Here is a 26,352-nt window from a genome sequence, read left to right on the forward strand (position 1 = left end):
ACAGCCAACCGCGCCTAGTTGCTCGACTTAGGAAGCAGAGCAGTAGATCAAGGAAGGACCTCAAGCTGTTGGCCGACAATGTCCTACGGTCAGCAGACGTTCGGAGGCGGGTACGCAGCCTCTCCCTCTGCAAGCTTTAGTATGGGAGGAGCAGGGCCATCGTCTTATGACCAGCAACAACAACAGCAGCAAGGGCAGAGCAGCTTTGGGATGGGCCAGCCGAGCTCCAGCCCAAGCCTAGTGAGGGCCTCTTCGATGAGAACTGCCCCTTCGAGATCACCCTCGATGGGCTTTGGATTTGGCGGAATGAGTGGCGGTGCTTCCACCACGCCAAAGACCGTGCGATGGGAGGATGCTCCTTCAAGTCTCCCGCAACCGTCGATGCAACAGCAGCAACACCAACCTTACCAACCTTGGGCGACACCCCAGCAGCATCAGCAACAGCAGCAGCAACAGCAACAACAGCAGCAACAGCAGCCTCAATCTACCTCGGCACTCGTAAGACAAGCGTCCTACTCGCTGGCACCCTCTGCTAGCGGCTTCATCTTTGGCGGGGCGCATTCGACACCAGGTCAGCAACAGCAACAGCAACACCAGCAACCTCAACCACAGCCGCAGCCACTGCCACCGCCACAACCCCCTTCGTCGGGTCAGATGGTGCCGTCCAGTCGAGCAGGATTTGTATCCATCTCTTCTCCCTTCAACCGCTCGGTCTTTGCTTCGTCTTCTGGCTCAGAGGGGAGAGAAGCAAGCAGCTCGCAAGTCGCACAGACGCGCACCTCGTCTGCCACGGGCCTTTACCCTTCTCTTTCCCCGGCCAGAGCTAGCGCGCCAGCCTCACCATCTCCTCAGCCACCTGCTCGAGCGCAAACTCCACAAATGAGCAAGGTAGCCATGTCGAGGCGTATCAAGTGGAACTTGACCGCCTTGGTGCTCAATGCCTTTCTCCCCCACATCGGCCCTGCCAAGCTTGTGTACTGGTGAGAATCTCGGATTGTATGGATAGCCTCCTTGTGCCCGTCGATGATGCTGACTATAGAAACAGGTTCCTCCTCGATGCGACGTACGAAACCTTTGGCGGAATGGCAGACGTCCACCTCGCATCGCTCCTCTCCTGGCTCAGGACCGCCTTTTACCTTTTGCTTGTTGTCAACCTCGTCGAGGCTTTCGTCTTGGCGAATTTCCAGCCAGAAGCAGGATCAACACCAGCGCCTGCAGCTGGTGCATCGTCCTCGGCTTCGCAGCGCAAACCGTCGTTGGCATTTCCACCGTCAAGGAATAGCCCTGCAAGCGCTTCGCTCGCGCCCTCCTCGCAGCAACAACAGCCTTCTCCATCGCAGCAAGCGGCTGCACGTCGACGGACACCCACAAACCTGAGCCAGAATTCTCCACTGCGGGAGAGCATCAATGCAGCGTCGGCTTCTGCTTTGGGCTTGGGTGAATCAAGGCGCATGCCGAGCAGCTCGCCGACTTTCAGCAGGCTGGGATCGTCGACTTCAACAACGACGGGCACTGCTAGCCCACTGGCTGCCTTCCTGGCGCGACGGTCTGAGAGGAAGGGCAGCGAGAGCAGCTTTGGCAACAACATTGGCGATGTCAGCTGGGAGGACGACGGCGACTATTCGACCGACTCTATCGAAGTCGATCGGGCCCTCAGGGCTCTTAGTGCCTCATACAGCCGATCAATGTCTCAGTCGCAATCGCCTGGTCCTACACAGGACCGGCAAGCCTTGGTAGCATAGAAGCAGCACTAGAGGTATACAGTGACACTCTCATCTCTCTCTTTCAATTGTATGCTCGATCAACAAGCAGTTCTTTTTCTTTCTAATGACAAAGCCTCTTGACACATTCTCTCATCTTATGCTCGACACTACTCGTCCTTCTGCACATCTTCCACGACAAGAGGACCAACAGGGCCCGTGCAGCCGCCCTTGATCTTTTGCTGAGCATAGACATCCAGCGCAAAGTACTGCAGGTTGGCCACATTCATCGCTGCCAGCTCTGGCTCGAGTCGTCCAAGGTGAAGCGCGTTGGGGTAGGCCTTTGCGGCATGGAGCGACTGGCCGCCCGAGATGTAGGGCAGATGAAGCTGCAGCAATTGTCACCCATTTTTAGCTTGTCAGTCGAGACAGAAGGAGAAAAAACAGGGAGAAGAGAGGAGAGCACTTACGAAACGGTGGATGAGGTCAGTCGACCAGAAGACCTCGGGACGGCTTTCGGACAGCGTCCATCCGTTCAAGCAGACGTCGTCGAGGAATTTCCTCGGCTCGACCAGCGGCGCAGTCTTCTTTCCGGGGTCATTGCCAGTCGCTGCTGGGAGAGCGCTGGCAGTTGCGTTGGTGGAAGCAGGTACGGTGGAGGGAGCAGGTGCGGTGATGGGAGCGGGAACGATGGTGGCATCGCCAGCATCCCTCTTGACTGGACCGGTGCTGGCGTTGTCGGTGGTCGTCTCCTGTTGGCCAGTAAAGCTGCGGTCGCAAATGACCGTCTCTCCCGGATTCTCGTCTCCCCTCCAGTGACCTGCCCAGTCGCTGTGCTCCTTGCACTTGCCGTCTGGGTCATCGCACCGCAGCAGCAGGCCCTGTTTGTCGCGGAGGAGAATCATCGTAAAGAAACCCACAGCGGTGGCCATGCTGTTGGGTCGCTTGGCGTCGCCAAAGTAAAGCGAAGTGAGGAGAGGGTGTTGCTCGGGCCCGTCGAGCAGCGACGCACTCGTCGTCGCAGGGTCCAGCAGCTCGGTTAAGGCCACATGAGAGAGGGTATACAGGTCCGACAGGGCGTGATTGATGGCGAGAAGCTTGTTGTCGGAGCAGGAGGAATGGACAGGCATGTTGAGCTTGTTGTCCACCGAGAATGCGAAAGTGGCGTTGGGCAGAACCTGCATGCCAGTGCTTCGAGCGAATATCGGATTGGCAAATGCCGAAAAATAGAGCTGGCTCGTGGCCAGCACGAGCAGCAGCAGCTTCAGAGTCGTCATCGCCCTGTCGAGATGTGAGAAAAAGGAAGGGAAAGGGGTGGAAAGATGGGAAAATGAAGCAGAGAAATACCTCGCTTATATAGGCGTCCACAGTGTCTTTTTCCTCACCCACATCAGCCCATGTCGACCAGCTCGAGCTTTCTCTGCGGTCAAGAGGATGCCCCGGACCACTCTCAATCATGGGCGTTTCACCGTAAAATTCTTGCCCCGAGAGCAGCTGACGACGGCATTGCCCTGTTTTTGTACAAAGCAGAAGTTCAGAGTCTTATTTCCTATATACTGCATCGATGACATTCGCATAGCTACTCGGAGAGAGCAGCATGACTCGAAGAACAGAAAGCAAGACAATGGTCTAACGGTGCCGAGCCCGAGGAGGGGCGCGCGCAAAAAAAGTCGACCGAAGGATGGATTGGCGCCGCGCGAATAGCACTATGCGTCGCGCTTTTCTGATTCGCCCGGTCCGGGCGACTTCCTCCCTTATTCATCAGCATCTTCTCTAGTGCGGCACAACCCCCCACGCTTCATCTACTTATCCCGTCGCACGCAGTACCTGCCAATCTGCTAATCCCTGCCTGCCGCATACTGGCAGTCTCTCGACTGGGAAAACGTCGACGAGGTAGCGCTTCCGGCCCGCTAGGAGAGACAGAGGTAGGAGTGTGCCCTCTGCAGAACTCGCACACGACCTCGCCTCGCCTCGCCTCGCCCCGTCTCGCCCCGCTCCAACCAGCCTTTACCGCTCTCTCCTACCCTGCTGGCACCCGTGCGCCCATTTGCTGCTTCAGCACTGAATTACGGGCTCTGACTCGCACTAATCCGTAATCTCACTCGGCTCACTGCTGCTGCGCGTGCCTCTGCATTTGGCGTTAGGCGCAGGAAGTGCCGCGGTGCTTACTCGCATTCGCAGCTCGCACAACCGCTGATGGCGACAGTGTCTGCCAGACGGAGGAGCTCAGGTGACGGCGGGGGACGAAGTGCGTCAGCGGTCATGCAGGGAGCCGCAGCGACGGGCGGGGGCGGTGGTGGCCATGCAGCCGCTTCAACATTGGGCGCAGGAGCAGGAACAGGCGCGGGCGCAAAGAGAGGCAGCGTAGGCTCGCGCGGCCGGTGAGTAGCGGCTCCATCTGTCTCATCTCGCTGTCCGTTTGACCACTAACGATGCTCGTGAATTCTTCCTCGCAGCGTCGATGCTAGTCTCAAGATGTCTTCCAAGGCGGGAAAGAGCTCGGACAATGTGCAGGCGCTGGCCGGTGGCGCGTCGAGGCACAAGTCCTCCGACAGACTGCATCGCATGGGTGCGCTGACGGGCCAAGGCGGAAGCTCGACAAACTTGGGGGCAAACAAGCGCAGCAAGTCGTACTCGCAGATCATGAGCGTCACAGATGGATCCGGCAAGAAGAAGCAGAAGAAGCAGCAGCAGCAGCCGACGAGTAGCAAGGGCAAGGGAGCCGCCAAGGAGGCAGAAGATGCCGATGCTGATGGTGACGACGACGACGACGACGGCTGGATCAGCTCGAGTCAGGCTGGCACGCCTGGCGAGCGGAGCAAAGAGAACAGTCCGCCGGGGAGCAGCGACGAGGAGGAGGAGGACGACGAGGGCCTGGTGATGGGCAAGAGCAAGCGTAAGCAGCCTTCTGCTGCTGCTCCCTCGCAGCCAGTGGAAGCAAATGGAGCGGAAATCAAGGCCAAACCCAAGGCAAATGGCGCGCCGCAGCAGCACGCAGAGGACGAAGGCAGCAAACCGCTCAAGAGGACAGACACCCAGATCACCCTTCGTGGCTTTGAGCCCGTGGGAATGACGAGGCGCGACTCGCAGCGAACAGTAGCCGGTAAGGACGACGAGCAGCAACGGCAGGACGCTGGTCAAGAGGACAAGAGGCAGCAGCAAGCCCGCCGGGAGGAGGAGGAGGAGGAGGAGGAGAAGGAGGAAGAGAGGCGCCGAGAGGGAGCGACGGCTGTGCTCCCTGCCTCACCTGCCCACCTGCGACGACCGACGAACCACTGGCGGACAGACTCTGAAGAGACGCTGGCGCAGCAAGAGCGTGGGACCGAGGAGCAGGCAGCAGAGAACAGGCAAGAAGCACTGCATCTCGTCACGTCGTCGGACCCCAAGCCGGATGGCGACGCGCCCACGCTCACACTCACGCCCACGGCGTATGAGCCCTCTGCCGTCACCTCGCCCGCCTCGACTCGGTCACAGCGGCCCGCGTCACTGAGACCGACGCGCTCGTCGTCACTGTTCCCTCGCGAATCGCACGGCCTCGCACCCATGCTCAGCACCCACAACGCCCTGACTGGCGCGCTTGGTTCCCTCTACGAAGGACGCCAGTCTGAGTCGAGAGACGCCGAAGGAAGCAGACGGTCCTCGTTGGCCATCGACGGCTACAACTTTCCAGGCTCTTCAAGCGAGCCCTTTGATCTTTCTCAGTCGGGCACCACGCACGGCAGTGGACAGTCACGTAGAAAGGCGAGTGTCAGCTCGACGAGGTCCAACATCAACATTGGCTCCGGCTCCCCTTCGATGGCAAATGTCTCGCATGCAAGGGCCAATGCAGAGCAGCGCCAGGCCTCGGCCCACTCGCCGGCTGTGCAAGCGATCCAACGGGCCTCTGGCTCGGGCTTTCCCACGGCCTCGTCCACCTCTTCTTCGCTTTCCTCGTACCAGCTCACGCCTGGCCCCGGCCACGAACGGAGGAGGACGCAGAGCACGCAGAGCCTGACCGCAGCAGATGCGGCCAAGCTGGCCGCTAAGCTGCGCATGGCGCGGGCAAATGCGAGCCACGATGATGGCGGGCCCGTTGGCTCATCATCGTCGGGCGGATCTTATGGCAGGGCATCTGGTCTAAAAACGAGCACCAGAGATCAGGCGATGAATGCGGCCATTGCACGATACAACAAGCCCGTCATTTCCAAGTTTGCAAAGGATCAAGCCGGTCTCGAGAACGAGCCGGTCGAGGTCATCGTGGACCACTCCTCGATCTACAACGACGAGTTCACGAGGGCAAGCACGCCAGTCAGTGGCGATGAAGAGGGCGATGGCGATGCGGAAGTCGACGACGCGCCGGGTCGGGGAAGACAAAACAAGAACAGGGATAGTCACCGCCAGCACCAGCATCGGCACCGGCACCATCAGATCCGATATGTCATGGACTTTGGCCTTGGAGGGCCCGCACTGGAGAAGAGTGCGACGACAGACGCGCTGCTGTCTCCCAGCCTGGAAAACGATGAATTTGAGGCCAGCTGGGCACCGGCGCTGACGCAGGCCGCCGGTCTGGGCGCCCGCTCGCTCCGTTCTACGAGATCCACGCGGGACGGCAAGAAGTCAGGTCTCGTCGACGAGAATGGCATACCGATCAGCCCCGCCGCCTTGGCCGCTGCTGATGGGATCGCCATGAATGCAGAGGCATATGCCAATGCCGCCGCAGCGGCGGCAGCCGGCAGCATCGCAGTCAACGGGCCCAATGCCATGCCACTACACTTCTCCCACGGTCTCACCACGACCAGCGATGAGCCTTTTCCCTTGGATCTGTCGGACATTGCAGGGTCGAGAGCCCTGCTTGAAGGAGGCGACGAGGCTGCTGCCGCTCAGGCTCATCTACACGCTCAACACGGAGAAGGACGCTTCCTCGACTCAAAGACGCTCCGTGCCATTGCCATGACTGCCCAAGCGCTTTCCGTCTACCGAAGCCACATTGTCACACGCCGCTTCTCGGACCCGATGCGAGAGTCGTTGGAACGAGTCGGCCGAGCTTCGGGCCATCTACCCCTGCATGCGGCTCCATCGACCCCGACTCCTGGAGCGGCAGGCGCAAGCCACCGTCGCTGGGGCTCCTCCTCGACGACATCCAGAGCGGCAAGGAGCCCCCTGAGAGAGACGAGCCAACGCAGACCGGACTTTCCACGGTCCAACACCATGGGCCACAGCAGCGGTGGGGAAGGTGGGGGGTTGGGGGGAGCGGCAGGCGCCCTGGCCAGCCTCGCGGAACAGGCCGAGCACCCGCTGCTTAGCCTCAAGCGCGTCTGGTCGGGCGGTGCTGCGCTCCACAAAGCTGGCGGTCTCTCTTCCTTGTCCAGGTCAAGGACGACGGACGATCGTTGACGCATGCGAGCGTTTGTGGCGCCCCATGCAGCTAGCTAGCTAGCTCTTAGAGATGGCACGCGCGTAATCTCAGTGCTTCTATAAATTCCCCGCGTAATGTAGGCTGCCTCCCGTCTTTTTAGTGCCATCCCTTTTCTACACGTGTGTGCCTGTGGCCGAGGGAGCGAGTGGCTTCAGACGGATGCCGACCCGATTGTCGTAACGATCTCGGGACCTGTCCATTTTTAAGCGCCAGGACGAATTTCATTACTCCGTTGGGCTCCTTTGTCCGCCCGTCGCTAGATTAGAGGGCCAGTGTCGCTGTGGAAAGACAACGTGCGGTTCGATCTATATAGCGAGTACACTTCTTCATTTATTGCTGTGTCCCATCACAGCTTCAGTGTCTCCGTCGCAATTGGCAACCTGGCTATACCGGTAGAAAGGGGCGGTAATCACGCGCAAATCTTCTTTGGGGACTTCGAAGCTTTCGCGACTCGCGAAAAAATCGCTCACTCTACGCAATGATGAGATGACAAAAGGATCGGTAGCACGACAAGTAAGCATCTATACATTCACAGAAACTTAGAACAGGAAATCGTCTTCGCCGGGAAAGTTCAAGCCTTAGTGACAATGTCAGACTGTGAGTTGGAGGAATTGCTATCCTCCTTGTACACATGAACCTCTGGCACCTCGACGTGATCGCCAAATACTTTGGCGGTTTGCTCGAGGGACAGTCCGTTGACTTCCACATAGAAGAGGAGAGAGACGACAACGGCGATCACGGTCATGACCAGAAAGACGAGATAGTACTTCCACCCGATCGTGCTTGTGGAGACTGCGTCAGAATGGCGACGAGGACAGGTTTCTGAGCGTACTCACGCAAAAGCCGTGGAAGCGCCCATGAGCAGAATCAGTGCGCCAACGAAAAGACCACTGATTGAAATGGCGGCACCCTTCGCCCGCAGATGATTGGGCCAAATTTCCGTACCGTAGACGTATGTGGGCGCATCGAGACCGGATCCATAGCTGGAAAAGAATAGGGGGACCCAGAGTCAGTACCGACAGCTTTTCCACCAGACGGGTGCAGAATTACGCACGTTGCAATATGCAGATAGATGAAAAAGACAGCGGCCTTTAGAGCGGCTGTATTGCCCGTGCTGGTCCCGACCGCAACGGAAGTCGTCGTGCCGAGGAGAGCGATTCCCGTTGCTAAGAATCCAAACTGCATCATTCGTACGCGCCCGGTCTTGTCCATCAACAGTGCAGAAATAAAGTTGGCAGGAATACCGGCAGTGATCCAACCAGCGGCGAGGAGTTGCTGCTCTTTCGCGTTGAAGCCGAGGGATGCGTAAATCGTCGGTCCGTAATTGTTGATGACTTGGGTACCAGTGCACTGGGCGAGGAAAAGACAGGAAAACCCGATGAAGGCGCGACGTCGGTAGCTTCTCACGGAGAAGATGGAAGCCCACGATGAAGGCATTGTCAGGTCGTATTGGTACTGCGCTTTCACTAGTGCAGAGTGCGTGTTAATCTCTCCAATGTTACCGCAGGGAAGGGTGTCACGGAAATAAAGCGAAGACTCACTGCTGGAGAATTCTGCAATAGCGTACCCATCATCCGGGGCGGAGGAATCTCTTCGAATCTTCTTGCAGACGGCCAATGCCTCTGCTTCTCGACCCTGCTGAAGAAGCCATCTAGGGCTCTCCGGTACGAAAAAGATGCCCGATGCAAGAATCAGAGGGGGAATAACCTGGAAGAGGAGAGGAATGCGCCATTGAACGTGAGAATTGGTAACGTAGCTGAAGCCGAAGCCAATCCAGCTGGCGGAACTGTAGCCGACGAGGATGAAGGTACCATGCAAGCCCACCAGCAGACCCCGAGAGTGCGGGTTGGACAACTCTGCTTGCCAGGTGGGAATAAGGGTGACTAGATTGCCAATGCCAATCCCGGTGATGAAGCGAGCTGCCATGAACATCGCTACGTGCACACTTCCAGCTTGTAGACCACCGCCAATAATGACCATGATACAAGCGAGGAAGATTGCTTTTCGACGGCCGAATCGGTCGCTGGTGTAGCCGCTGGAAAGGGTGCCGAATAGAGCGCCAACCTGATAGAGCGCGTTAATAGCACCAGACAATTGGGTTGCATTTGTAGCTCGCTGGAGGCCCATGTAGCCAGTGAACGATGTTTCTGTGTGGAACTTCAGTGATTTGGAAAGCTGTCTACGGACTGTCTTTACGTACGACTCAGCATTGTGGCGATGATGCAGGAGCAGTAGCCATAGGTGATCGATCCCAATGTAGCGAACACAATCGTCAGCGTGGCAAAGATGTTGCGACTCTCTTTCTGGGAGAGAGAAGTGGTAGACATCGTGGAGTAGGACGATTTGAGAGCGAGAGAGGAGATGAGGGGGTGGGAGGAAAGGGGGGAGAAGGATTGAGGCGGGAACCGAAGGAGGGGAGCTGGTGCGAGGCGATTCTGTCAGGGTGCTACGTGTATGTACGCCTTTAGTAGCTCGCTGATTGTGGAAGAGGTGGAGAGAGATGGTATATTGCGGCAGTGCAGCATCTTGGCTCTTCTCTCCCATCGCAGTGAGCCATGTCAAGTCAAGGTGAGACTGCCGGGAGCACAAATGAGAGAGAAGCGGAAATTTTGCGGAGATTCTTTGATAGGCGTAACAAAGTCCGATCTCTCAAAATTCGGATGTGGACAGACCGAGATGCTTTGTTTGACAGGCATAAGAAATCTAATCTCTCAGAAATCGGATGTGGACAGACCGAAAATTTAAGCGTGTTTCGGGGAAAGTCATCCCGACTTTGCCTACGTGCGACGAGACGGAGGACATTCCCAACTCGAGTAGCATTGACAAGGACCCGGTCGCGAGGACCTTGGCCCCATCCGTTAGCCGGCCTGTCGGCCTATCTTCATCCGCTCGATAATGATCGACCGAGCTCTTTGGCACATGTAGAAAGCTGACACAGGAGGGGAGAGATTGTATTTAGGAAGGCACAGTATCCTTCACACATAGACGAGTATTGAAGCCACGTCGCCCTCTCCCGAGCCCTCGATTACTACCCTGCTATGTCCATCCGCAAGTGGAAAGCTGCCGTCGTGCAAGCAGAGCCATGCTGGTTCAACCTCGAGGCGGCGGTGAAGAAGACATGCGATCTGATGCGCGAAGCAAAGGCGGGCGGCGCTTCCCTCATCGCTTTCTCAGAAGTCTGGATACCTGGGTACCCCAACTTCCTGTGGAACGGCAACTACCGCGAAAATCTGTCTCTTGTTCAGTCATACATCAAGAACAGCATGACGGCGACTGGTCCTGAAATGCTGGAAATCCGCAAGCTCGCCGCCCACTTGGGCCTTTTCGTCGCCCTCGGCTTCAGTGAACGTGATAATGGTAGCCTCTACCTCGGTCAAGTTTTGATTTCCTCTGAAGGCAACATTCTCATGCACAGAAGAAAGACGAAACCCACGCACGTCGAAAGAACTATCTTCGGCGACTCAACAGGCGATTCGCTAAACAGTGTCGTCGACACGCCTCTGGGCAAGATCGGGATGCTAAATTGCTGGGAACACATCCAACCTCTGTTGAAGTACTACCAGTATGCGCAGGGGGAGCAGGTGCACATCGCTGCGTGGCCGTTCAATCCTCCACACTCGGGAGGGCCAGAACCGTACAATGTCTGCAGCGAAGCCAATGAAGTGACCGCCTCACGAATGTACTCTATCGAGGGGCAGGTGTTCACTCTGGTCACTAACCAGCCGCTGAGTCCAGCTGGCATCAAGGCGAACTCTTCCGGACACAACTCTGCAGCTGGCTCTTTCATGACCTCCGAGGGCTGGGGAGGCGCCTCTGGTGTGTTTGGTCCCGACGGCCGCAAGATCACACCAGATGCTGCCCCCGACTTTGATGGTATCATCTACTGCGACATCGACTTGGATGACATCTACTATGCAAAAGCGATCGCCGATCCAGTTGGTCATTACTCGAGGCCGGACCTGCTTCGCATTCTGGTCGATGATCGTCCCAAGAATTACGTGGTCAAGTGCGGAGCCACCAATGGCGAATTTGAAGCGGACAAGCCCTTACTTGCCATTCACAAATCGATCGACGAACTTCACTCTAGCAGTTCTAGCAACAGCGATGCACCTTCCTGGGATGCCTTGAGTTCCTAAGGCACCGCACAGTAACGTGATCAGTGCTCCGAAGAGTCTGTAGCTATCATCAGGTCCAATCTACTACTACTATCGCTTTATTTGAAGGCGGGCAATCTGTACCGGTACCGGTAAGATAGGTAGCTCACGTGCTTTTCCAAACAAGCTGCACGTCACCGATCTTGATTTACCTGTGCATCATCTTTGCTCCATGAATATAACTTCCATCTCGCTGTACCTGCACCCACATGGACAACGCATCTACATCTTACCAATCAAGTCTGAATGTCAACGTCCCAAGCAGTCGACGCAGTCAAGCAGGCAGGGCATGTGAGCGATGCCGAAATCGAAAGCAGCGGTGCTCGGGAGAGAGTCCTGCATGTGCCAAGTGCAGCCAGGCCAGAAAGACTTGCCACTATCCTGAAGCAGTAGATCGGCGAGAATTGTAAGTCGAGGTGAGTATGGGAGACTATAGAGACGCTAATTGCCTCAATGCGTTCTTAAGAGTACGTGCTTGGAAGAGAGAAAACGCCCAATTGCGCCAGCGAATAGCAGAACTGGAGCAGGCTCTCGGCTCCAATCGCTCTTCCAGTCGAAATAGATCACCAGAATCAGGCACATCCGCCCATCCTTCCACATCAGAACCCTTTGTTGGAACCCCGCTCAGCAGCGACAGCAGGGACGCGAATGAAGCGAGCGACGAGGAACCGTTTGGGACTGGAGCATTGATTCTCTCGCCCGATGGAAATCTTCATCTGGGAGCAGAGGCGACGTTCTTTCGGCCACGACACTTTCTCATTCCTCACTCGTCCTCTGCAAGTGCGACACTGCTTCATCATGATGCCTATGACCCTCGAGGACAAAAAGACAAGAGCAATGTCCCGGACGACTTGTTGTTCGAGGGGTTCTTATTTGCTGGGATGGGTGGCACACAGAGCTCCAGAGATACCGGCAGAGCGTCACCTGCCAGTGAAGCTACCTTTGCACCACACGAAGTACCTTATCTCCCAGCATCTCTTGAAAAATCGACACACCAGCACCTCCTTCATCTCTTTTTCGCCTATACGCCTACGTTTGGGATGAACAGCTTCCAGGAACAATTCACGCTTTCAATGCGCACAGATCCGATGCGAAAGCAACTCTACTTCTCGCCTCTGCTTCACCTTGTGTGTCTGGGGATCGGCTCACGCTATCAGGTGGGTCGATTTCACTCTGTAAATACTCAATTCAGCGGTGAAGAATACGCTACGCGAGGTCATTGCTTCATCGAAAGGGCACGAGCAATGGCTGACTCAGAGGCCGATGCACCGACTCTGGGAACGATAATCGCACTCGTCTTCCTATCAATTTATTGCTTTGGCATGATGAGCGATCAAGCAGCTTCCAATTACTACGCCATCGCAATCTTTCTCGTGCAAGAATTTCGACTTCATCGCAGGTGTGATGAACAACTGCGAGCATTGGGCTTGGAGCCAGACAGCGAGCTCGATGTGGCTCGGCGAGACGTCTATGGGTTCGTGCGTAATTTTAGTGAGTGCGTTTGGTGCTTCTTTCTCTGACGGATCTCATTGACAAATTTGTTCCTATCTCACACGCTTCTTCATGGCCTGCTTGCAGGTAGTTGGTGGACGAATTACTTTGCTCGCCTTTCTCTCAACCTCTCTGCGGAAGAAAATCAGCGGCCGCCCTTCCTTCGAACGTCGAGTGATCCAGCAATTCGCATAGTCTCGATTGCCTTCCGAAAGCATTGCCAACTCTCAAATATTGGACACAAGATCGTCTTCTGCAATCATTTCATGCGAGCGAGCTTCAATCAGCGGCTGACTTTGGCCAAACGTTTGGGCGATGATCTTTTGGCTTGGTGAGCTACTTCGATCATACTGACTGCTAGGAATGATCGCTGATTTTCGCTGTCGCTGCACAGGCGACGATCTCTGCCCGAAATCCTTACTTGGCCGCAACCATCCTCTGCTCCGATCATGCTGCCTGGTGTCGCTGTTCTCTTGGCGATATACAATGCATATCTGATCGAGCTCCATCGACCATACCTCACCTTTACTGAGAACCCAAATTTGTGGCCCAAAACGATGGATCATTGCGTGCAGGCCGCCGAGGAGATGATCGACATCATTCGCTTCATCCGTGACTTTCACGGGGTCCATTCTGCTCCACTCACGACGCAGCAGTAGGTGTATCTAAATGACCATCACCAATGGTGATCTTTACTGACTACCCTCATACCTTAGATGCATCTATGTTTCGGGGACGATGCTGATACTGCTCATTTCTGGGCTTGGAAGTCGGTCTCCGGATACTATTGCTCAAGCTCGTCGTAATCTCCTCTATATTCTGCGGTGGCTCGACGAATTTGCCGAAATATGGCCAGCCGCTGGACAATCGGCGGCGTCTTTGCGAATTCTAGAAAGAGAGCACTGCTTTGACAGCTGATAGGCGAACATACGTGGTTCAGGAAAACAACAATGTAAAGAGCAAAACGTCACTATGTGCCAATCGAGCGGAGAGCTCATCTCACCGTATGAGTGCGGACATCCTCGTCCTCGACTGTGAACAGAAAGACGTCTACAATTGAGTGAGGTGGTTTGAGATTCGCAGAATCTACAGTCTGAAAGATGGGGTAACAAAGAAGCGGGGTCACGCTATCTATCATCAACAGCTCTCGGTGCTTCGCTTGGCGACGCCAGACACGACCTCGTTCATTTTCCGCTCCGTCTGCTTCGCGCGCGAATCTCCCTCTCGCCTCTCGCTTCGCCTGGGCTGGTGGAGATCGGAACCCGACGAAAAATGGCACGAACCTCCACGCCAAAAGAGGAGAAAAAAGGGGGGGGGGGGAAGGGGAGGCTCCTCCGTCCGCCCGTCGCTAGAAGGGGAAAGGGCAGTGCCACTGTGGAAAGACGACATACGGTCCGGGGAGAGAGACGCCAAGCTATCTGAGACACGGCTACCTAGCCTTTTGTTGAACGCCATTGTTTGTTCTTGGCCAGACAGACTGTTGCAGTCTCCGCCTCCTCGTTGGCCAACTTTCTTTACTAGTGTGGCAGCGCTCCGAGCGGGGCTCGCTGCCGGTCGAAGCCGCGAGTGGAGCCTGCTGCAATCGATGCTGCTCAATGATGGCAAGAGCAGCCGCCATTTGTCTTGGCTCTCAAACCATGCATAGTTCAATCGATCAATAAGCTCGGCCACATACGCAAGCCCCAACTACAACTCAGACGAAACCACCACTTCGATCTATATAGTGAGTGCACTTCTTTATTTATTGCTGTGTCTCCTTCGGCACCAATAATCCGTACCTCTGCCGTCACAGAGATTAAAGCGACCGGGCAGATTGGGGCAGGGAAAGCGCAAGAGAGAGAGAAATGTTCCGGCCTCTATCGATCCTGTGAAACTTGTTTTTTTATTTTTTATTTCTCATTCTGAGTTTGAGCGCTTCCCGGCGAATTTTGGAAAGCGTGCATGCCGCGCGAGCACACTCACACACGCACCTATCGTCCGAAAAACTAAAAGGATATCAATACATTTGTTGGCACCTGGATTGGACAGGAAGCCTGAGTAGGGGCTGAAGCGTCGACCAAGCAGCATCACTTCTTCTTCTGCGATCCTCACATCACCATCTCTTCGGAGCTTCGCTTGGCGACGCCAGACACGACCTCGTTCATTTTCCGCTCCGCTCGCGCCGCGCGCGGATCTTCCTCTCACCTCTCGCTTCGCCTGGGCTGGTGGAAATCGGAAACCCGACGAAAAACGACACGAACCTCCACGCCAAAAAGAGGTAGGAAAAAAAGGGAGGGAAGAACAAAAAAAAAAAAAACAGGGAAGGCGGCGCGGGCAATCGCACACAACCAAACGGGCCCCTGTTTCTCTTCGAGAGATCTTCTCTTGGCTCTCCTCTCTACATCCTATCCACGACCGACGCAGCTGCAGCAGAAAGGCGGACTTATCTCGTCGGAGTGTTCAGAGTGACACACCGAGGTAGCCGAGGCGAGAAAGCGTGCTGGCGCGCTTGAAAGGAGACCACGACCACGCCACCCAAGGGGCGCCCCTCGCAACACTCGCGACTCGACTCGACTCGCATATAGACTTGAATTCTTGATCGGTGCTCCTGCTAACAGATAGAGTACGGTAAGATGGCGGCTGATCGACAGCAGCACCCCTTGAATCTCGAGGGTACGGAGCAGTCGTCATTCCAGAACACGGCAGAGCATGCAACGACCACCCTCGCAAGAGAGACAGGCGGCGAGGGAAGCCCCGCGATCGAGGTGGGCAGTCGACAGCCGACAGGGACTAGCACCCCAGGCGGCCTCAATGGAGAGACCGTTGATGGCAACACAGGCACCGGCGGACGAGGGTCAGGCTCAGCACCTTCGTCTGCCACAGCGAGGAGGGGCAGAGTGCACTGGGATTCCGGCGCAGGCACCCACCCGGGCCTAGCCTCGAAGCGCTTCCAGGGACAGCACGGCGGACCCACGGTCACCGTCCGACAGCCTGCCGCTGCTGCCACGCAGGCTGGTGGCGGTGTCGTACCCACGTCGTCTACCAGTGTCCAGAGGGCCCACCATCCGGGCCCGCTCATGCTCCACACGAGGCTTTCACCCATGAACGAACAGCCGAGTGAGGGCATCCACCAGGGCCTCGAGGAGGGCAAGGCCCAAGAGAACCGTCAGCTGGTGCCGACGCTCAGTCTGACAGGCGCAAAGAGCCTCGATGAGCGAGGGCTCGACAACCGAGCTTTCCTTGAGCTCCAGCGGGAGCTTCAGAGGCATGAGGCCCACGAGGGGACCGATGCTGTCGTCGCTGAAAATGGCGACTGGATCGAAATGCAGGGTGGCGGACAACAGCAGCAACAACAGCAATCACAACAACAACAACAACAACAGCAACAGCAGCGTCGACGGAAATCGAAAGCCGAGACGCCAGACTGGGCCAGCAGCGGCACATCGACGCCCGGTGGTGGGGACTGGACCTCCGAGTCTGGCAGCTACGATCCAGCAAATGACTCGGATCTGGATCACATTGACTTTATGCCTGGCGAGACGGACGGGTTGCCAGCGAGACGCAAGAAGAAGAAGGGAGCAGCGGAGGAGGAAGATGCGCAGCCAAAGGGCTGGGCAAGGATTCGAGGGTTGATGTTCGGCAAGGGCGACGAAGACGAGGCGGGCAAAGCGGAGGCGCAGACGGCCAGCTCGCCCACGAGTCGACCGTATGAGGAAGGTGGTCCTACAAACACAAAGTCGGTCCCCGTCACGACGTCGACCGGCACTCGGCCCGGCGGTCCCAGGAGCAGACCGACAAAGTTCGAGCGAGAGGCCGCCAAGCTTGTTCGAGCGCACAAGCTCATGACCGGTCAGGGCGCTGGGTCGATGTCGGAGGACGACGGCATGCCGGGCGTTTCTTCGATGCCAACCAACAAACGCGACCATCTCGATTCGGGCGCCTCAACGCCCGACAATCTCGATACGGCCGCGAACCTCTCTGCCCGACCCATTGCCGCCGGTGGTGTGCTGGGTAACCTTCTGAAGCTCTATGAACAGCAGCAGAAGGAGCAGCAGGCCGCACGGAAAGCCAGCGGCATGAGCTCAGAGGCTACCAGTCCGCTCAGCACGCCAGGACCCGCCGGCGGCAGCGCCACGGGTGCCGGTGGTGCAGCTGCGGGCATCGGAGGTCATGGCGTCGGCGATGGCAACCTATCAGATTTGGTGGCTGCAGAGCTTCGACGCGAGGATGCCGCCGCCAAGGCTCGAGGAGCGCGACCTATTTCGTCGACATCCTCCGGTGTTGATAGCCCCTCGAGGCGACGCATGAGCTGGGCTCCTTCCGGCGGCAATAGTCCCGGCTGGACGAAGGACATCACGTCTGGAGGTCTCGCCATTGCTGGTGCGGGTAAAAAGGTCTTGTCGATTGCCGCAAAGGAGGCTGGTATCGACGAGGCCATCGACGAACGACCAAAGGCCAGCCGATCGTCTGCCGGCACGATTGGCGGTCTGATTGCCACGACGGGAAACCTCATCGGCGCCGTCAGCCCTTATCATGCGCAGCTTGGTCCCAATCCAAAGCGCCCAGGGTACACTCTCGATCGCTACTTGCTTCCCGAGATGAACGCCAAGACGCTCAAGCGCACGGCTGAGATCGTTGCAGATGCCGCGCCGAGGCCCCATTGGCGATCTCAGCCGGGCACACCAGGAGCTGGTCACCACTCACCGGGCATGTCTTCGCTTGACCACAAGGAGCCAGACAGTGCCGAAACCCAAGCCATGACGCCGCCCAGCGGTGGGGCTCACTCGCCCAGGAAGTCATTCACGAGGCCTTCGAGCATCATCAACGTACGTCCCAATTCGACCAAGACGGCACTGCACACTCGCAAGAACAGCGCCGGCACGGCACCCCACAGCGCAGGCGCGGGAGCCCATCTGCACCTGCCGCACATGCCCAACTTTGCCAGGACGTGGACTGGCCATTCCAACGTCAATACGCCTGATGTCCTGGGTGACGCGCACGGGAGCGACTACTTTGGCAAGGAGGAGCTCGACGAGAAGGCAGCCAAGGCCGAGTGGCAGCGCAAGCTCAAGCGGAGGGCAAAGGACAAGCGCAAGAAGGAGGAGATCTTCATCACGATGCACGTCGCAGCTATCCTCCAGCGCCAGGAGTTCCTCATGAAGCTGGCGCGGGCGTTGATGATGTTCGGAGCGCCCACCCACCGGATCGAGACGCAGATCCAGCAGACGGCCAGAGTCTTGGAGATCAACTGCCGCTGCATCTACCTGCCCAACCTCATGCTCTTGGCCTTTGGCGACGACACGACGCACACATCCGAGACAAAATTCATCAAGCAAGGCGGTGGCCTCGACCTGACGAAGCTCACTGACATGCACTCCATCTACTGGAACGTCATTCACGACAAGATTGGCGTTGCCGAGGCGTCTTCGCAGCTTGACGAGCTCATGCGAAGGAAGCCCATCATCTCACGGATCCCCATGGTCATCATTGGAGGATTCTGCTCGTCTTTCATCTGTGTTGGACCCATGGGCTTCAGCGGCTCGTTCATCGATGCGCTCGCCGCTTTTCCGCTCGGTTGCTTCCTCGTCTTTTGCCAGAGCGTCATCACAACGGAGCTCTTTTCGAACGTCTTTGAGATTCTTTTTGCCGCCATCAATTCTTTCGTCGCCTCGGCCTTGGCTTCGACTGGTTACTTCTGCTATGCAGGCGTCGTCTCGGGTTCCATCGTGCTGATTCTACCCGGCTTCATCGTCCTCAGCGGTTCGTTGGAGCTTCAGTCCAAAAATCTTATCGCCGGGTCCGTTCGACTCGTCTACGCCATCATCTATTCGCTGTTCCTCGGTTTTGGCATCTCGATTGGATACTCGTTCTGGCTTCTGTTTAGCGGCAGTGACAGCGACAGTCAAACACTGCGCCAGTGCAGCGTGGTCCACAACGACAAGTGGTGGATGAGCGACGTGCCCCTGATCTGGGCCCTCTTGACGGTCCCTGGCTACTCAATCGCGCTGTCGATCCGAAACCAGGCCAAGGTAACCAGGAAGGAGTTCCCCGTCATGGTAGCCATTGCCATTGCTGGCTGGGCCACCAATCACTTCGCAGCTCAGTCGAAATCGCTTTCGCAGAGGAGCGACGTGACAAGTGCTCTGGGCGCCATGGCCGTCGGTCTCCTCTCGAATGTTTTTGGCCGCATTTATGATGGCAAGTCTTATACGGTCGCTTGCGTCGGCGTTCTCTACCAGCTTCCGAGCGGCCTGAGTGGCGGAGGCGGTCTTCTGAGCTTCGCCAATGACCAGAACAATTCTGCTGGCAACATCTCGTCAGGTTTCTCGGTCGCACAGAGCCTTGTCGAGGTCGCTCTGGGCCTCACTGTCGGGCTCTACGCCGCCACAGTTATTGCGTACATTGTCGGCGGTCGCAAGATCAGAGGTGGCGGCCTCTTTTCATTCTAAAAATCTCGCCTCTTCATCAGCATTCAACACAGAACACTTTCGACCATCATTGCCTCCTAATCTATACTTCTTCTCTGGCGCTCTATTCTCACAATCTGTTTCGACCTCAGCGTTTACGACAAGGGCCCCGTGGCCAGCGTCACACCTCATTCTGTAGATAATAGACTTCATTACAAAGGAAGCAACTTCCTGCTCTCTCATCAATCAAAAGTATCGTTCCCTCTCATCCTCATTGCCGCCTTCGTTCGCGAGGCAGCAAAGGCACCTCAGCTCTTCCTTCTCGAAGTCCGTCTAGTCCCAACGGCGCCCGAGTCTTGGTCGAGCGACTGGCTTGCACGTCGTTTCGTGCCAGCCACGGAATTTGCCGCAGGCGAAGAGGAACGCAGGCCAGATGCAGTCGAGGGTCGACGGGCGTGGGTCTCCTTTTCCATCGTGGTCCCGCTCACCAAGTGGCTCGACCGGCGGGTGAGACGACCGGTGGGAGGGAGCGCAGCTGCAGCAGCGGTAGGCGAAACGTCTTCGTCTTCGTCTTCGTCTTCCTCCTCGATGACAGAGTCGAGCTGCTCTGATCGTCTTCGCTTTGTTGCCTCTTCGTGTACCTCCCTCCGCTCGAGATCTTCAGCAGATACAGACGCCATGTCTTCATCCACTTGCGCATTCTTCGTTTGCTTTTTCTCTTCCTGAACCCCATACCTCGCCTCGACGTAGTTGTACATCCTTGTTGCTAGACCTTCGAGCCGTCTGTCTCCTTTCTCGGAATTTCCTTCCCCGAGATGCCTGGCCCATTCCCTCTGCATCTCGCCCTCGATAAGATGCTCCCCTTGTTCCTCGTCTTGCTCTTCTGGATCTAGGCCTTGCTTTCCTCGCCGCCGACGTCTCTTTCCTCCCACTTTTGTGATCCTCCCTTCTGACACCCTCCACCCATCGTCTAGATCTGCATCAAGTCGACAGGTGCAGATCCAGACTTGTTCTTTTTCTTGCTCGCCGACAAGCGTCCGCAGACGTACAGGAATGGCGACCTTGAGATGCTCTTCCTCCTGCAGCTCGTAGGTCACCTCGACCCGGACTCCTCCATCAGGCTCTTGCTCGTTGCTGCCTTCCTGATCATCCAGGTGCTCGCGCAAGAGCTCGTTGACCTGTGTCTGGCGCTTCAGTATCTCTACGATGTCCCTCAACGCCTCCATCGAGTCAAATGGGATCGAGTTGATCTCCAAGCCCTGAAGTCCCTGCTCGCCTTCCGCAGCATGCGCGGTGGTACGAATGTCGAATTTGAAGTCAAGCTTCCCACTCCTAGGTCTTCTACGTCTGCTCCCGCTTACTGAGACACCGGCCCCAGCAGAGATGAGGCGTTCGAAGCGGAAGGTATCCAGAGGCATGCGCGGGACCTGCTGCGAAGAAGCTAACAAATCCATCGACGATGACGAAGGGCCGAGATGAAAGCTGAAGCCACCCACGTTCCCGTTCCCGTTCGCTGTCCCGTTTGCCTGCGATCCATTCAGCGAGGCGGGTCTCGCTGTAGAGCCATTTCCCGAGTAGGCGAGCATGGCGCTCTGAATCAAATTGGAAGATTCAGGCGACGTGGTCGCAAACATGGCCGACGGCGCTTGGGTGGTCACTGCCGAGGTTGACCCTGCCGAGAACAGCGCCGAGGCTAGCGCAGCTTCGGCCGGAGACTGGTCGTTGACGCCGCCATCGCTCACGAGACCGATGCGCTCGGCAATCTTTCTCGCCTTTTGTCGAGGTACAATTACGGGTGGATCGAGTTGCGCCAAGAAGCGCAATGGTGCTCCCGGCGACGACTCTTTGTTCGTCTCTTCGGCTTCCGTGCCTTGTGTAACACTGCCCAACTCGGCAATCTTGGTCTTGCCACCATCACTACCATTGAGCGGAAATTGGCACGGCGCGACAGAGAATCTGACGCTGTAAGTGCTTCTTTCGTTCTTGCCCTCCTGTCCTAGACTGGCGCTCTCGATCTGGCGTTCGATTTCGCTCCTCTCGAGTATAGGCGGCATGGTGTGATACACCAATGTAGAATAGGGCGAGCCAGCGTGACACAGCGGGATCAACCCTTTCAACGAAGAAGTGGAGTCCTCTGAATCTATTCCGAGTGCCTTTGTCAGGTCATCCATTGCCGCAAAGAGATCCGGTACTTGGTTGGCGCCGTCCTCATTGGCAGCATGCCGCCTTGATGACAAGTTGTCGAGGTGACAGAGAGTCCCAATGGTCTTGCGGAGCCTCTGGAAGTGCGCGATAGCCTTTGATGTAGGGTCACCACCCACGATATTGTCTCCCCGCTCCAAGCCGAACAGCAGTCGACCAAGTGCTTCGACGTCGTGATGGACAAATGCGCACAGCCCTTCATCGCGCTTCCGAGGTGCCCCTCCTCCCTGACTGTGTGACGGACCAGCCCCATTGCTGCTGTCGGTCGCGTACGAGATCCGGACTCTGAGCTTGGGACGCCACACGTGCTCGTCTGAGACCTTTTGGATCCCAAAGTCAACGTCGATGACGAAGATAGATGCGGCGAGGGTGAGAGTGTAGAGATGGCCCAAGGATTCGCTTGACGAAGACGAGAGCGAGTTGGAAGACGGAGGCGAGGATTTGGCAGGGCGGTGATCCTCGGCGAAAGCCTCAAGACCGCTGTCCTTTGCCAATTCCTGAACGGTCTCGACGAGTGCCTGCAATGCGCGACCCGAAGACTCTTGCGAGGTGTTCGGCCAGACTACCGTCTCGTCTTTGAATCGCCCAAAGAGCCAGGTGGGGTCCAGTGCACACACAGCTAAGCTTTGTGGTAGAAAGCCCGAGGCGCACAAAGACTGCTCTTTGGCTTTTCCCTTGCCGCTGGGTCCTCCGTAGTGGCCGCCATTGACAACAAAGTCGGTCAAAGAGTCGATTGTGGAGAGGTGCGACGCCTGTTCGCGAAGCAAGCTCGAGAATCGAGCTTTGTTATTGCTGCTGCTGCTGCTTCCAGCGCCCTTTTTGTCTTCTAAAGACGATGAGCCCTCTTTCGGTTGCGCCTCATCGATGTATTGACTCGCCGCTGCGCCATTGCTGGGCGTGTTGCCGCTGGCCAACCTGGGCCCAGCAGCCGCCTGCTCGACGATGAGGCTATCGAGGAACGAATCGACGACTGCTCGCATCGATCGGATCGTCGCCTGTAACTCCTCCAGGGAGGGGATCTGCTCCTCATGGCTGTGGAGTGGATGCAGCGAGGCCCCGACTGGTACTTCATCCTTGAAGCCAGATCCGCTGCCCTCGCCCGTGTGGACGTTGCGAAATTGGCGTCTTAGGCGCAACAGCTCCGCTTGGAGCGTCGTCTTTGTTGTCTTTGTCGTCATATTCTCGCGTTGTGTTGCTCCTACATGGCCGTTCTTGACTGTCATGCCCTCACTCTCATGCCACTCTTCCTTTTCGCCCTTCACCTTGCCCGTTCACCTCAGCCTTCGTTCGTCGTGTGCCAGGCGACCTAGTGAGAGAAGAACGCAAGCCCAAGCTCGAACGCGCGCATCCACGTGTAGGCAAGAGAAAGAAAATAAGCCAGGCTGGGCGCACGGCCCGCCCATGGGGCGAGTGTGGGCTAGCTGCGCGCTGCGTGGCGCCTCTCATTGCTCCAATTTCTGTTTTAGAGAGTGAAGACGAGGACGCTTTCTTCCTATTCACAACGACGACAAGACGCAGCGACCGGCGCATATCCGAGGAGCTAGTGAACATCATGGTAAGCACACGCACACACAAAGAGAGACACAATCTCTATGATGCAGGAAGAAAGACAGGCGACTGACCTGTAGCAATCCAGCCGACGGGCAAAGATATCCGCGCAAAGAACGAGAGAGTGAGTGTGCTTCTTACCTTGCCCGATCTCACTCCTAGCTCTCGAATCTCATCCTCTTCACGCACACGCAGAACGCAAAGGCGGCGCGCGAGGGAAAGACAAAGCCGCGCAAGCCATATCAGGAGCGTGTCCTGGCAAAGAGGAGCCCCGTCGGCACTATCGCCCTGAGTCTCATCTGCTTTGTCGTCATCGGAGGCGGTAAGTCGTGCAGTCTGCAGTGGACCCTCTGGACCCTCTCACGGACGATGACTGACAGGAACCACCACAGTCGTCTTTGAACTGGCCAGGCTTTTCCTTTGAGGACTCGACAAACAGGCTTTGTTCGCTTCATTGGCCATCCTTTTTTCTTTTGTTCTATTTATTCCTCAACAGAGGCGTCCTTTTTAATCAACGAGAAAAAGATCTGTCTACCTCTACAAAGACAAATTCTCTCAAATGTTGCGCCCAACCAGTCAAGCCGACGTCGAAGCCTCCGCAGAAGGAGTAGCAGCGGGGGCGGCGTTCGTGGCAGGGAGGGGCTTGTTGGCTGGGAAGGCCAAGACCTCCTTGATGGAGTTGGAGTCGGTCAGGAACATGACGAGCCGGTCGATGCCCATGCCCCATCCACCGGTGCTGAGCGAGTGAGGCAGCTTGGTCAGTCCATCTACTGAAGGATGAGAAAGAGAAAAGTGAGGGCACTCACGGAGGAAGGCCGTGCTCCATAGCATCGATGAAGACGTGGTCGATGCCCTGGGCCTCGTCATCGCCCTGGTCCTTCTGCCTGGCCTGCTCCTCGAACCTCTCCTTCTGGTCGAAAGGGTCGTTGCTGAGCAAAAGAGAGAATGACAAAAGAAATGAGCTGTTGATCAAAGAGGGGACAGGAGGAGAGGTGGCCCACTTACAGCTCCGTGTATGCGTTGCAGATTTCCTTGGTGGCCACAAACACCTCGAACCTCTCGCAGAGGCCAGTGATGTCCCGATGCCTCTTTGCCAGGGGGCTCATGACCTGAGGGTGGCCCACGATGAAGCTCGGGTTGATACACTGCACCTCGATGATTTCGCCGACGAGCTTGTCGATCAGCCTCGCGCTTGTCCGTGGCTCGGAGCAGTCAACATTGTGCTTGGCAGCCAGGTCCGAGAGGAACTTGCGCGACTCCTCGTTGTGGAGTGTATCGGCGGGGGGGAAAGTGACGCCGAGCTTCGACTCGAGCTCCTTGATCATGTCGAAGCGCTTCCATGGCGTCGAAAAGTCAATCTCGTATTCTCGCCCGCCCTCGACATCCTTGCCGTCTGGGTGGTACTTGATCTTGTAGCCGCCCGTGACGGACTTGACAAGCCCCGAGATCATGCTCTCCGTGATTTCCATCAGGTCGTACATATCGGCGTAGGCCATGTAGAACTCGCAGATGGAGAACTCGGGGTTGTGCGTCTGGTCAATTGACTCGTTGCGGAACACACGGCCAATCTCGTAGACGCGGTCCAGGCCTCCCACGACGAGCTCCTTGAGGTAGAGCTCGGGGGCGACGCGCATGAACAGGTCCAGCTTGAGGTCGTTGTGGTGCGTGATAAATGGCTTGGCCGTGGCACCACCAGCGATCATGTTCATCATCGGCGTCTCGACCTCGAGGAAGCCGAGGTTGTCGAGGTAGCGGCGGACGTAGTTGATGATCTTGGCTCGCCTGACGAAGATGTCGCGCACATGCTGGTTCATGATCAGATCCAGGTATCGCTTGCGGTGCCGCGTCTCCGTGTCGGTCAGGCCGCCCTTCTGCTGTGCACCGGCGGGAGCCTTGGGGAGCAGGTGCAAGTTGGGAGACAGGAGCTTGAGGCTCGATGGGAAGATGGACAGCTCGCCCTTCTTCGTCTTTCCTGGCACGCCCATGACACCAACAATGTCACCGCGCTGCAGCAGGTCGTGGGTCTGGGCAAAGTCACCGTCCTTGTGGTCCTGGATCTGTGCCGTGATTTGGACCTTGACGCCCTCTCCATGGAGGTCATAGAAGCGAATCTTGGTGCCGCTCGAACGCATGTTGTGGATCCGTCCGGCAATCGACACCTCGCCCTCGTTCTCCACCTTTTCGCCCGCCTCGACCCGGTCCTGGTACTTTTCGATGAAGTCGGTGAGGGAGATGGAAACGTGGAACTTGTGCGGGTACGGGTCCGGGTTGCCAGTCTCGCGCAGCTTCTGGATCTCGCGCACCCGGCGCTCGTAGTACTTGCTCGGGTCCAGCTCCTCCTCCTGCTTGGGCGCACTCGAACCTGCGTTGGCCGAGGCGGCAGGCTGAGCGGGGGCACTCGCAGCCTTCTTGGCCTTGGCGGCCTCCTTTTCCCTCTGCTTCTGCCGCTTCTTGAGCTCGCTCTTGGAGACCATCTCGCCCGTCACCTCATCCCTGTGCTTCTGCGCCTCGCTCTCCTCGGGAGCGGCCGACGACATGTTGCTGAATCTGATTGGCCTTGGAGCGGGCTTGTTTGAGAAGGCAGGTGGTCTTGGCGCTGCAAGAAAAAGGGAGCGGTGTGTAAAAGGTTGCTGTCGAAGGGGAAGAACAAGACGAACAAGTGATCCTCTTCCAACCAACATAGACCTGGTGAAGCTCTCAACCCCGAGCCCTCACTCGAGGGTCACGTGATGTACACGTTGTCGTCCGCGTTGCACGACGGACGAGATACAGGCGTCGTGTTTAGGTGACGTTACCTGGGTCCTGGTGGACAAGGAGAAGGATAAATGTTGGGGAGACGGGGCCTTACTTATACGTCCAGCTGCCTGAGAAGAGAGTAGCAGGACAAAAAAGGACAAGCGGTGCGGTGAGTAGCAGGACAAAGCGCCCCAAGCCCATATTCCACTCCTTGGACTTTTCACTCTTCTCTTTTTTTTTTTTCTTTTTTTTTTTTCTTTCTTTCCCTCTTTATTGTTCGACTTTTTTCTTCCTTTCTTCCTTTCCAACGCCTAGTCATCTATACAGTCACAAAATGACATAGCATGACTGAAATCTCACGTGCTTGTGACTAATCCACTACCTAAGACAAAAATAAAAATAAAAAGCGCAGCCGCATTATCCACTCAGCCTGCCGTGCGTGTGTCGGGCGTGGAGGCGTAAGCGCCGTCAAAACCGTCCTCGAGGAAGCGTAGCAGTAATATCCGGACCCTGGATTGTTTGGCTCTAGGACGAAGAGGAGGATTGAGAGCAAGACGAAGCTGGCAGGGAAACTTCTCGCACACCTCTCGCCACCAGCAACTGCTCCAGCGCAGTCGGAAATTTCCCCCAGACGCTCTTCTTGCCAGTGCCTGCGCTCGCCGCTTACGCTCCTATCGCGCGCCCGAAACCACTCTTCCCCCCAGCAGCCACCACCGGGACCGCTCTATACGTCACCAATC

At 56.8% G+C, this 26,352-nt stretch overlaps 10 protein-coding genes across 10 annotated transcripts; 6 read left to right on the plus strand and 4 right to left on the minus strand.

The window, feature by feature from the left end:
• Nucleotides 1-32: 32 nt before the first annotated feature.
• Nucleotides 33-1,845, plus strand: FA10DRAFT_278970 (hypothetical protein). The gene is made up of 2 exons (XM_025523508.1): nucleotides 33-980; nucleotides 1,046-1,845. Exons 1-2 carry the CDS (start codon nucleotides 79-81, stop codon nucleotides 1,740-1,742), a joined length of 1,599 nt encoding a protein of 532 aa, XP_025379628.1. The 5' UTR covers nucleotides 33-78; the 3' UTR covers nucleotides 1,743-1,845.
• Nucleotides 1,846-1,945: 100 nt separating this feature from the next.
• On the minus strand, nucleotides 1,946-2,824 carry FA10DRAFT_224335 (zincin; the record flags this gene model as incomplete). The annotated part of the gene is made up of 3 exons (XM_025518606.1): nucleotides 1,946-2,089; nucleotides 2,171-2,266; nucleotides 2,420-2,824. Coding segments are annotated over 3 exons (645 nt in total), but the record flags the coding sequence as incomplete, so codon positions are not given.
• An 895-nt stretch (nucleotides 2,825-3,719) lies between these two features.
• Nucleotides 3,720-7,247, plus strand: FA10DRAFT_92096 (hypothetical protein). The gene is made up of 2 exons (XM_025525784.1): nucleotides 3,720-4,081; nucleotides 4,157-7,247. The coding sequence occupies exons 1-2, from the start codon at nucleotides 3,897-3,899 to the stop codon at nucleotides 7,071-7,073; spliced, it is 3,102 nt and encodes a 1,033-aa protein (XP_025379630.1). The 5' UTR covers nucleotides 3,720-3,896; the 3' UTR covers nucleotides 7,074-7,247.
• Nucleotides 7,248-7,641: 394 nt separating this feature from the next.
• On the minus strand, nucleotides 7,642-9,422 carry FA10DRAFT_278972 (general substrate transporter; the record flags this gene model as incomplete). The annotated part of the gene is made up of 5 exons (XM_025523509.1): nucleotides 7,642-7,877; nucleotides 7,932-8,078; nucleotides 8,150-8,561; nucleotides 8,637-9,242; nucleotides 9,296-9,422. 5 exons carry the CDS (start codon nucleotides 9,420-9,422, stop codon nucleotides 7,667-7,669), a joined length of 1,503 nt encoding a protein of 500 aa, XP_025379631.1. The 3' UTR covers nucleotides 7,642-7,666.
• A 711-nt stretch (nucleotides 9,423-10,133) lies between these two features.
• On the plus strand, nucleotides 10,134-11,241 carry FA10DRAFT_274841 (carbon-nitrogen hydrolase; the record flags this gene model as incomplete). The annotated part of the gene is made up of 1 exon (XM_025523236.1): nucleotides 10,134-11,241. The coding sequence occupies one exon, from the start codon at nucleotides 10,134-10,136 to the stop codon at nucleotides 11,229-11,231; it is 1,098 nt and encodes a 365-aa protein (XP_025379632.1). The 3' UTR covers nucleotides 11,232-11,241.
• A 188-nt stretch (nucleotides 11,242-11,429) lies between these two features.
• On the plus strand, nucleotides 11,430-13,914 carry FA10DRAFT_92133 (hypothetical protein). The gene is made up of 4 exons (XM_025525785.1): nucleotides 11,430-12,740; nucleotides 12,828-13,071; nucleotides 13,135-13,395; nucleotides 13,457-13,914. The coding sequence occupies exons 1-4, from the start codon at nucleotides 11,672-11,674 to the stop codon at nucleotides 13,656-13,658; spliced, it is 1,776 nt and encodes a 591-aa protein (XP_025379633.1). The 5' UTR covers nucleotides 11,430-11,671; the 3' UTR covers nucleotides 13,659-13,914.
• A 1,105-nt stretch (nucleotides 13,915-15,019) lies between these two features.
• Nucleotides 15,020-19,396, plus strand: FA10DRAFT_266198 (DUF1212-domain-containing protein). The gene has a single exon (XM_025521395.1). The coding sequence runs from the start codon at nucleotides 15,353-15,355 to the stop codon at nucleotides 19,166-19,168; it is 3,816 nt and encodes a 1,271-aa protein (XP_025379634.1). The 5' UTR covers nucleotides 15,020-15,352; the 3' UTR covers nucleotides 19,169-19,396.
• On the minus strand, nucleotides 19,327-22,717 carry FA10DRAFT_266199 (hypothetical protein). The gene has a single exon (XM_025521396.1). It carries the CDS (start codon nucleotides 22,549-22,551, stop codon nucleotides 19,435-19,437), a length of 3,117 nt encoding a protein of 1,038 aa, XP_025379635.1. The 5' UTR covers nucleotides 22,552-22,717; the 3' UTR covers nucleotides 19,327-19,434.
• A 12-nt stretch (nucleotides 22,718-22,729) lies between these two features.
• FA10DRAFT_300921 (hypothetical protein) lies at nucleotides 22,730-23,592 on the plus strand (the record flags this gene model as incomplete). Its single annotated transcript, XM_025524901.1, has 5 exons — nucleotides 22,730-22,740; nucleotides 22,847-22,883; nucleotides 22,965-23,000; nucleotides 23,072-23,198; nucleotides 23,269-23,592. The coding sequence occupies 5 exons, from the start codon at nucleotides 22,730-22,732 to the stop codon at nucleotides 23,298-23,300; spliced, it is 243 nt and encodes an 80-aa protein (XP_025379636.1). The 3' UTR covers nucleotides 23,301-23,592.
• FA10DRAFT_266200 (lysyl-tRNA synthetase) lies at nucleotides 23,313-25,818 on the minus strand. Its single transcript, XM_025521397.1, has 3 exons — nucleotides 23,882-25,818; nucleotides 23,683-23,805; nucleotides 23,313-23,612 (listed from the first exon to the last, which is right to left on the minus strand). Exons 1-3 carry the CDS (start codon nucleotides 25,411-25,413, stop codon nucleotides 23,453-23,455), a joined length of 1,815 nt encoding a protein of 604 aa, XP_025379637.1. The 5' UTR covers nucleotides 25,414-25,818; the 3' UTR covers nucleotides 23,313-23,452.
• Between the last annotated feature and the right edge of the window lie 534 nt (nucleotides 25,819-26,352).

The sequence above is a fragment of the Acaromyces ingoldii genome (genome assembly GCF_003144295.1).
Source record: "Acaromyces ingoldii strain MCA 4198 unplaced genomic scaffold FA10scaffold_2, whole genome shotgun sequence".
Taxonomy (NCBI): Eukaryota; Fungi; Basidiomycota; class Exobasidiomycetes; order Exobasidiales; family Cryptobasidiaceae; genus Acaromyces; species Acaromyces ingoldii.